The 10,708-nt window shown below is 42.8% G+C and overlaps 1 protein-coding gene across 5 annotated transcripts in view; it reads left to right on the top strand.

Moving 5' to 3' along the window:
* The first annotated feature begins 293 nt into the window (after positions 1-293).
* The window catches only part of LOC124605906 (uncharacterized protein C7orf26 homolog), a 42,660-nt gene continuing 32,245 nt past the window's right edge, over positions 294-10,708 (top strand). The window contains exons 1-2 of one of the 5 annotated variants that reach the window (XM_047137853.1): positions 294-611; positions 697-836. In XM_047137853.1, the coding sequence (XP_046993809.1) occupies positions 527-611; positions 697-836 (225 nt within the window). In that variant the 5' untranslated portion in view covers positions 294-526. The remainder of the gene's footprint in view (positions 612-696; positions 837-10,708) is intronic. The other 4 variants (XM_047137855.1, XM_047137854.1, XM_047137858.1 and 1 more) reach the window with 4 other exon arrangements.

The following is a 10,708-nucleotide window of genomic DNA, read 5'->3' as shown; positions in this document are numbered from 1 at the left end:
GTCTGCAAACACGTGCTTTTGCAGCAAGTTTTATCAATTTCTTTCCGTGATTGAAAAGCTTTAACGCACACAAATCCCGCCATCATACACAAATCCATAAGGCATCAGCATCAAGCATGCCATGTTCAAAGAATATCCGCGTTTCGAAAACTACCAGCGATATTGGCTTGCATGAGAGACGACGTCATGCCATGATATGACGACATGATTCCTCGGGGCCCGCGAGACGCTTCTGATTCTAACCTGCTTGTTTGTTTGTAACATCCTTGGGCACAATGTAAGTTGTAGAATCATCTTTGCTTCTGTTGCTTACATCAAATATAAACAATGCCAGTGATGCGACGTGTAGAAACAAGAGTGATTGTGAAAGAACGAGCATTTAATGTTTTATGTAAATAGTTTCTAGATGTGGTGATAACGATTCGAAATGCAGTGTATCTTGTTCTGTTGCTCGTGATAACTGTGTTGTAATCAACAATTAACTCCGAAAATTTGTGTGTGATATATTAAGAAAGAAACTCCAAGAATGTCTGTCAGTGGTTCGGAGCTTAAAAGTGCATTGAGGAAAACAGAATTTCCTTTTTGCGCAAGAGAAGCTCTTTCTCGGGTTGGTTAGTATGTGTGTGTTAAGTAAAATATGTCAATCACCGTTAAAAAATACCTTGAACCATATTATGTTTTGGTGTCTCATAACAGCAATGTTACTTCACTTCGTTCCAGAACAGTTAACACAGAATACCGGTCGCCCGCCAAGTATCAAACACTTAGATCTAGCAATGGATTTGATGGCTGAATTCATCTTCTGCGAAGTAGAAAGACGTGGAGGGAAAAGAAAGGTGAATGCTACATTGTTTAGTGTCGATCATGCCGACTGGTTTTAGAGTAAACATATAATTACGTATTGTAGACTTTGTCACCGAGTGAACCTGTTATTAGGAAAGTACCAGTTTGAAACTGTATATTTAGTCCTTATTTGTATTGTGACGTATGCATAACCCATTTACAGTCTCTATTTCGTGAAGAGAGCTTCATGCTATAGCTGTAGCAGTGTCTGAAACAGGACACGATTTGAATAGGGAAATGTTGAATGGTGGTAGTGATGGCTATGACTCTTTCACTCACTATATTAGTGTTAATTCCATATGTTGCATTATCATAATTTTCTGCAGCTAAACAGTGCTATCAGGCAAATTAATATGCAACTGGAAGTTGTTTTGATGAGTGTTGAAACGGTGAAGTCTTCACACCGATTTGATCAACTTATCAGCGACTATTGCCTGTGTCAGAATTTGTCTTTCCATAACTTGATCCAAGGCAGTTTTTTTTGCCTTATGTAATCAAGTCTTTCATCAGTTTTTTAGGTTTCTCCATTGATTTGGATAAATTGGTTGGCTTTTGTCATTACACAAAAGGTTTATCTGTGTACTCTCACGGAATGGAGACGTTTGACTTTCTGACTTTTGCAGCTGTTGTGCTCCTTGATAAGTTGGAGTCAATCCATATATTCAAATTTCGTAGTCAATAGTTACCATTGAGTTTATGTGGCCTCTCCAAGAAATTTCACCTCCTTGTGATTTAAACAGGTATATAATGGTTGACTTTCTGCTCTCTCTCTGTCTCCTGCCCAGTCTGCATCACTGTTCTCAGTGTTGATGTTGTTCTGTTCCTATTGCAGCTTCAGGACTTTAGTCCTTCAAAGGATTCTTTTAACTGCCTACGTGGATCATTGCTGAAGTGAATTAACAACAAAAGTTGTATATGTGAAGTTAGGTCTTTGTCCAACTGTGGATATATTAAACTGCCTACAGCTTCTCTGTAGCATTTATTTATCATGGCTATTTTATCTTCATTTGTCTTGGAGGTCGTATATGAGTACATGATTGTTGTTGAGAGGTGTTTTGTCATTGGATTTAAGTTCTTCGTATTGTACTTTTCAAGAACTGGTTCTGTTTGAGACTGGTTCTTCCATAATAGTCCCCATTTGTGATCTCTCATGACTTTGGCGCCTAAGCAATTGGGATCTTTCATTTTAAATTGCTTGTTGAGTGTGCATTCCTTCTCTTGCAGATTATTAATGAAAATCACCATGCTGTTGATATAAATTGCAACAACTAAAATGTCATTTCCTTTCTTATTTTGGTAAAAAAACATGGATCTCCTATATGTCATTTGAAAGTTCAAGTTTAAAGAGTGCATCATTTAGTTTAATTTTCCAATTGTGACTACCTTGTTTGAATCTGCCCACTGTTTTCTTTAGCCTCTTGTTGTTTTTTCATTAACAGTTGTAATGATAAAATCAAATTTTGAAATTTTAATGTAGGCTAAATCAGTTCTTTCCAATTACCTACCAGAGTGCTGTAACAACATCTTAAGCAACTTATGTCTAGATCGCATTTGATGGCTGAATCAACATATATGTTATTGGACTGTAGCAGCTTACTTGAGAAGAGGTCTCTTCGTAGTCTAATCCCTCTTTTTTTGGGTGCTTCCTTTAACTATCTAGACTGCTTTATATCAGATAATGTGCTGTTGTAACCCGACATTGCTTGCAACCTACTTAGAGGTTCATGCTCAGGTCAGAGGTGACGTGGGGATGTGAGACTAGTTGTTTGTTGGTACATGAGCAGGTATGTAGAGAACTGAAATGGCTACGAGGTCAAGCTGAGATTTTTCAAGTGTCTGTGGTTGGAGACAGTACGAATGACTTGTGTCTTAGGCTCCTTTGTGATTGTTGGTCTTGGATGCTGTTATCACACTCACATTCTACAGGTTATGTTTTAATCCTTCTGTCATAATTACGTGTCCTAAGTAAGTTAATGCCGTCCACAGGAACTCACACTTGACAATCTGCAACTTTAAATTCTGTGGTCAGAATCTTTCAAACGCTTCTCCAAGTCTACAAACCTGCACTATGCTCTTCTAATGTAGCTCCAAACGCAACCACATCATCTAAATGCACCAACATCTTGCATCCCATCTCTCTCACCAGCTGTGCTTGCAAGGTGATGGAATGTATGATTCATGCCAGGCTGCTATGTTGGCTTGAGTCTCTCAATTTACTAACTGCTGCACAGTGTGGATTTTGAGCCGCCTTTCTGCATGTGACCATCTCGTTACTTTGTCCACCCATGTCATGAATGGTTTTCTGCGGAAATCCCGGGCTGGCTGTGTTTTTCCATTTGGAGAAGGTGTGTGACACCTGCAGGAGAACTGGTATCCACTATACTCTCTACACATGGGGCTTCCATAGCCGCCTGCCTGATTCCTTGAGGAACTTTTAAAATATCGAGTTTTCAGGGTGCATGTGGGTTCTGCCTTGTTTCCATCCTGAGTGTCATCCTGTTTGCTATCGCCATTAAGCCTCCGGCTCCCTTTTTGTTGATGATTTTGCCATCTATTGGAGTTCTCCATAGACCTCTCTTATTGAGTGACATTTTCAGCGATGTCTGAATCACTTTTACTCATGGAGCGTTGACAATGTCTTTTGTTTTTCCATTGACAGAATCTTTTGTATGAATTTATGGTGGCGCAGTTGTTTTCTCCCACCATCTTTACATCTTGGTCCTGTTGCTCTTCCATTTGTTTAAACTACATAATTTGTGGGACTCGTGCTCATTAGGAAACTCTCTTGGTCCTCCCGTGTGTCTTATCTAGCAGCCCGCTATATGTGGTCCCTCAGTGTCCTATGGGTCCTCAATGGTACTTCCTGGGGTGCAAATCAAACCACTCTCCTCCTTTTGTACTGGTCCCTTGTCCATTCGAAACTAGACTATGAGTGTTTTGTTTATGCATCTGCACGTCCATCCCTATTATGCTGTTTCAACACTGTCCACCATTGTGGCATCCATTTGGCCACTGGCACCTTTTACACTAGCTGCGAGGTGCCAGGGCTAGCAGTGTATTTAACACTAAATTCTTCTCGAATCTTTATATGGAAATGATGCTTTAAGCACCCCCTTTTCTAACTCCTACTTTTGCTGTTGCACATGGATGATTAAGAAGAAACATGAAGTGACTGTAATCGACCCTGCAAGTGGAGTAGAAAAGAGTTTGGCACCTGCAATAATTTAATTGGATGGAAATTAAGGGAAGTTTCATTAACGTAGTGAGAAATGAACGGGTTGCTCTACTGATTAACAGAATGAAAGTTCTGTCCAAAATAACAATTTGATTTATTATGACTAAACTCAAAATAATAAACAAAACACACGAGACATTTACAATACATCAAATTGGATACTCAAATAAATGCTGTGAAGGTGAAGTTGTCCATAAACTAGATTGTGACATTTATGACCAAGTGGTATGTGGAACCAATTCCTTGCAACTCAAATCTTAAGAGAAACACCGAGCCAACTCAACATTAATTGCTGCTACGGTAATGATAACTCAGACAATGAACACCCAAGACAGAACAAAGTTAGGAAAGACGAACATGCGCACTCTGCTGAGCTCTGATTTAGTGATAACTCAGACAATGAACACCCAAGACAGAACAAAGTTAGGAAAGACGAACAGGCGCGCTCTGCTGAGCTCTGATTATCACAGTGCAAATTCCCTAATCTGCTGGTGTTGCAGACATACATTACCAAGCTGTCTTCTTAACTGCAAGGACACGATCTGGCGTACCGGAAGCGATGGCTGGTTGCTTCAACGTCCCGTCGTGGTGATGATAATGTCGCGAGTTTAGCCCGAAACAAATTGTCCTGGTCTGGTTGTTCCAGACTAAAAACTTCCTATCAATACAAATGTGCCTCTGAGGGAGACGAAGAAGGCTCGCCACACAATCACTGACGGTACAGTGATTGATTTTAACAAGCGAAGTCACACAGTCACTCCGATACAGTCAACTTTAGCCAAAACTGCCCAAGACAGACAACATAGGCCGCTTGTACTCGGAAAGTTAAATTGAAGTCGAAACTTCAGCAACTTCGTTAAACAGTTACAATCAAATAAAAGTATATTAGACAGCCAATGGAAGGCAGGCTGTCCAGAGCAGCGAGAACTCAGTCTTGTAACCTACTCTGACCGAAAGGCGAGAACCGACTCCCACCAGAGCACCCGTACAAACCGAACACAGAACATTTCCACCCCCACAACAGTGGCCGTGGTTAAACGTTCGAATCAGCAACTCGAAAACCGGCGGAAAATTCCACTATATTGCCGAAGCACTACCATTCCACCAGTGGAGATTCTTGGCGCCAATTTCTGCGCCGATTTTGCTACGTCACGGAGCTATGCCCTGAGCAAGCCAATCACAGTTACGATTTTGCAGAAAACGCGGGAATTTGCGCGCCAAGACTGCCTGGGGACACAAGTCATTCCCAAGCCTCGCTGGTAGCCCACCAGAAAGTGTTTTCACTGAGTTTCTGCGAAGTAACAGAATCTCCAGCCCAGCCGCTCCTTCAGGCCCCTGTCGGCGTATCTCCTCCGCTCTTATGACAATGTCAGTGTCTGGAAAGCCCTCTGCTCCCTCACACCCGTCGGCTTAACCCTTTCAAGATCAGCAGAGCCCGCCTGTTACTGGACCACCCAGGTGATGAGAGACGCTGCGTGGGAAGTCCTCGTGTGAAGGAATAGCGACTTTTCACTGCATGCAATTAGAGAGGAAGATTGAATTACTCAGACTAAGATAGAAATATGAGAGGGGGCTCATGCCACCTCTCAAGCCAAGTTGAGAGTATGTGCCAAAGCTGCTGAACTATCACTGTGCTACTGTGGTGACTTTCTCCTCAACAGGTATGCATGCCGTTTGTCTGCCATGCATGGCCACCCATCGTATGCCTCTTTTGATTGCCAATATGGGGTGCGTCCCTCTTTGTCCACTTTCGGCTCTTGCTCTGGCAGCTTAACTTCACATTACCTGCAACTTTCTTGTATGATGTGAACCCTTCACCACATTGGCTTCATGCAGTGGCCCTTGTTCACCTTGGCCTATATTCACTTCCTAAGGACACTACTCCAGTCTCACTCTGTTGCCTTCAATTTCACGACCTTCGCATGGAACTTGGCTATAGTACCTTTGTGTATGCTGATGGCTCTCGAACTGACCGTGGTGTCGGGTGTGCATTCGTCAGTGGGGCCGACATTTTTCGGTATCAGCTTCCGGCACACTGCTCAGTATGTACAGCAGAGCTCTTCGCCCTGTTTCAGGCCATGGAGCATATCCTGTGACACAGGTTTTTCAATTGTGTCCTCTGCTCAAACTCTGTCAGCACCCTTCAAGGTCTCTGAGCACTATACGCTGCCCATCCCTTGGTGCAGCGGTTCCAGGAAAACTGTCACCCACTCTTCATGGAGCTACTGTGTTGTTTATGTGGGTACCCGGTCATGTCTGCTAGGAAACGAGGCTGCAGATGCTTCTGCCAAGACTGTAGTCCTCGTACCTCAGCCCACTTGTTCTTATATTCCCTCCCATGATCTCTCTGTTGCCATCTGTCAGGAAGTGGTGTCACTTTGGCATCACCATTGGTCCTCCCTTCATGGGAATAAACCTCAGATTATTAAGCCTCTTCCAGCGACTTGGATGACCTCCTCTTGGCCCTATGCCCAAATTGTAACTGTCCATCATTCCTTGACAAAATGCCCATTTTTTAACCGTTTTCATTCCCGCTTGGGTTTGCAGTCTGAGTTATCGCCCATTTTAGCAAATAGTACATGGGCTGTCAACAGCACTTTACTTTTTATTTGTCGTAACAGTATGGCGAAGACCATTTAAGTTTTAGTTCTGGACCTTCTTTTCTCCGTGGTGTATTTTGTAGACCTTTCTCCATGTTCCTGTTTTTAGCTGTCTTCTCTTACGTTGATTGGAAGTGACATGTAGTTATTTTTTAACTCCTCTCTGTCTTCGTGTTCTATAGTTTTGACTTGGGCGCTTATGACCCCAATTGTTTTTAAACCCTAAAACAAAACAATCCAATCCAATCCCTGAAGCTCAGTTAGTAATGTGTTTGTCAGTTTCTAAAAACTAGCTCCACTGTCTATTCTGCATTCATAATGTTTTTCTGGAGTAGAGAAGGCCATTTTCTCATTGTGCAGTTTCTGATGGTAACCCTTTCCACAGTCTGAAATGGTGAAGCATGTGGCTATTCCTAAACTATCTAAAATTTTGTCAGTACATGATAGCAGGAATACACTGCTAATGCTGTTGTCATTTAACATCTGGTAACTTGCAACTCTTTTCCACTTTCATTTCCGTGAAACGTCTGTCTCCTTCAGAATCGTCAGTAATGGAAAATTCACACTTGTGCTCAGCGTAATAACTTCTCATTTCTGAAGAGTTCCTTTTGTGCCTCTGGTAATTGATAAGGCTGGATATTTATCACTTTCCCTTGGGCTTCTGTTTCACCATTTCAGTATCTCTCTCTGGGCAGGTGAAGTACATCGTGATATGCAATACACAGTTCAATAATTGAAGTAATTTCTTCTTCGTTTAAGTGATGCACTCGAACCATTTCCTTTAATCTGCTAATTCTCGACCTTATCTTGTCTCTTGATCCACAGAAATTATACTGTGTGTGAGGCATTCCTCACCTTCTCCTATGATAGGTACTGCTTCTATCTTCACCGGGGGGCTCATGCCAATGTAACTTTTTCTTTGGTGGTGTTCAAAAAACTAGTGACACAAGTGACACTCTGAACAGTCACCAAGGCTGCAGGTATATACACACCTGTTTGCAAGTCCTGCTTCTCGATTGTTTCTTTGGTCAGATCTGTGTTGTGCACTTTGATCCTTATAATCATTCATCTCGAAGAACTGTTTGTGTAACAGCAAACAGGCTATCCTTCCTTTTTGTCTGCTGCTCATCTTTGTTCGTTGTTTCCCATAGCTGTGGTGCCCTATCGCTTCTTATTTCTTTGAAGAAAGAACAGGTTTCTTGCTCTAGAGGCACTCTTCTCTCTCGGCTCTATGTCCGATTCTGTGTGGATTCTTACTGATACCTCTGGTGTCGCATTTGCCTTTGTGATCGGTTTCTCTTTACTGTTTCTTCCTGGGCCTGCCCTTGACCAATAGCTTCTTTGTTGCATAGTCTGTGATTAATTTTGAACTCTTGCAGATGTTTTTGCTTCAGATTCCTTCATGTGGTTCATCTAACTACTCCTCTTCTATGTAAAACTTGTGTTCAACACACACACACACACACACACACACACACACACATATTGTCGTCTATCCTCAGCGTTAACATCTTGGCTTTGTGCGATTCAGTTACTTCTTGAATGACTCCACTGAGTTTTATCCATTTGTTTGTACTCTTCAGTGCTGATCCCTTTATTACTATGTACTATGAGACTTGTGATTCAAACGCTTCCCTGCATGCATCTTATATTTACGAAATCATTCCTTCCCTTGCAGTCTACTGATTACCACTTTGTACCGTTGGTCAACTGCGTACTTATTCTGTTCTGTTTCCTTGTTTCTGAGGTCCTGGTTCTTTACAGTTATATCACGGGTCTTGCCTTATCACATGGCCTGGAATGCCCTTGAAAATTGCATCAATGACACGCCAATTGATGCATGCTTCCATTTTCCATGTAATGACCTGTGCATAGAGCTTCCTCAGTTCTTCTCGGCAGCGACAAATGATGATGTGTCCGTTTCACTTCTCCATGATGTATATTTTCCTTAGATGTGTCTCGGTAGTGCAGTTCCTTGTGTTATGACCTCCTTTCTTGTATTTAAAGCAGTAATCTCGTGCTGGATGACTGGATTTACTGAACTTTTTTTTTTGCAAGGGGCAATGAATGCTTTTTCTGTTAACGCACAATCCATTACGTGAGCTTATGTTAAATGCACTCCTCTTGCTCTCACCACTGTTTTAATCCCCTCATCCTTGATTCCCTGTATGAATACTCCTCATGCCTCCTTCCCAATTAGAGATTAGCTTCTCAAAATATAACCGAGCGAGGTGGCGCAGTGGTTAGCACACTGGACTCGCATTCGAGAGGATGATGGTTCAAACCTGCAAACCTGCATCTAGCCATCTAGATTTGGGGTTTCTGTTGCTTCAAACAAATGCCGGGATGGTTCCTTTGAAAAGGCACGGCCAATTTCCTTCCTCGTTCTTGACACAGTCCGAGCTTGTGCTCCGTCTCTAATGACCTCAATGTTGATGGGATGTTAAACCAAGTCTTCCTTTCTTCTCAGAATGTCTGTTTTCCTCATCCCTATTCCCATCCAAAGCTCTCAGAGTTAACTTAAATGTGTCCGACAACACTTTTTGCTAAGCAAAGGGTTCACTACCTTCCAGATTGATATTAGGTGATTTTTTGTCCTTTCTCAGAGCCACAGTCTCCATACCATGTTGTGACTCACTCACCATGTCTGTTGGTCAGGCGGGTGGCACTGTGTTCACATTTACTGAAAGTGTAATATTGGAATTTGGTGTGGTCAGGCATGTATGTGTCACTGATTCAGATGTTGGTGGCCCTGACCTTGATTGTCGTAACTGCTGTGAAGGCATCCTCTGATATTTAATGCAACAGTCTGCTCACTGTGGTCTCATATTCTTGTGATACAGGATGGTGGATGATTTCCTGACTTGTTCTTTCTTTGCTCCTGCTGTACACCAAAAGAACTACTCTGCCTGTTCACTGTAATTGATCTACCTTGAAAGCTCAAGCCAGGTCATCCTAAGATGGGGCTTGTTAGTTCTCCTAAGAGAAGATCCTGTCATTCATCCTCTAAGGTACCTTACTTCCTAGTAAAGATACTCAGCCAGGTATCAAAGCCTGGATCCCACAGTGGACACCAGTTTTTTTGTTGTAATCCATTGTGGGTTTACACGACCACTATCTCTAACCAGTGAGGTCAACTGTACAGCAGCTGTGCCTGATAGGTGGTGGGACAAAGAGGAGGCTGTGGCAGGGAGGTAGAGGGATAGCAGGGTAGGGGTAGGCGAAGGTTCAGTGCTGCTTGTGGTAGCATGCAGGACCTCAGTGGGGTCAGGGTAGGGCTGCTAGGTGCAGTCGGGAGGTCCCGAGGTGGCAGAGGGGAGGGTGAGTGGAAAGGAGAGACGTAGAGGAGGGCAAAAAGACTTATGGGGGCATTGGTGGAATAGAAGGCTGTGTAGTGCTGGAGTGGGGGCAGGGAAGGGGATAGGTGAGTGAAGGACAGGGACTAGCGAACACTGAGGCCAGGGGAGCTTATGGGAACATAGGGCATAATACAGAGTGAGTTCCTGTCTGCACAATTAAGAAAAGCTGGTGTTGGTTGGGTGGATCTAGATGACACAGCCTGTGAAGCAGTCATTGAAATGAAGCACACTGTGGTGGATAGCATGTTCAGCAACTGCGTGGTCCGACATTCTCTGGGCCACAGTTTGTCAGTGGCCATTTGTGTAGGCATACAGCTTTTAGGTTGTCGTGCCCTCGTAGGAAGCAGCACAGTGGTCACAGTGCAGTTTGTAGATCACAACTGCTTTCACAGGTAGCCCTGCCTGTGATGGGATAACCCATGATAATTGATTTATAGTGATCAGGTACCCCTGCCAATAAAATGTGTCCTGTCCATTCATATTTCACTACGAAGCATTTAACATATAAAAAGTGGAAATTATTTTTTTTCTGTACTCTTCTATGAATGTACAGTTCTCCAGGCAAATTGTATGGAGTGTTCTCAACAAACCAGTTCTTCCATAAAGTCCTCTGTCTTCACATACATGTTCTAATTTGTTCCAGGATTTTTGTGGCTCTGATGTTTTGCAAG

The sequence above is a fragment of the Schistocerca americana genome, chromosome 3 (genome assembly GCF_021461395.2).
Source record: "Schistocerca americana isolate TAMUIC-IGC-003095 chromosome 3, iqSchAmer2.1, whole genome shotgun sequence".
NCBI lineage: Eukaryota > Metazoa > Arthropoda > Insecta > Orthoptera > Acrididae > Schistocerca > Schistocerca americana.
The sequence above is the reverse complement of the archived record's forward strand: the minus strand, read 5'-3'. Positions and strand labels throughout refer to the sequence as shown.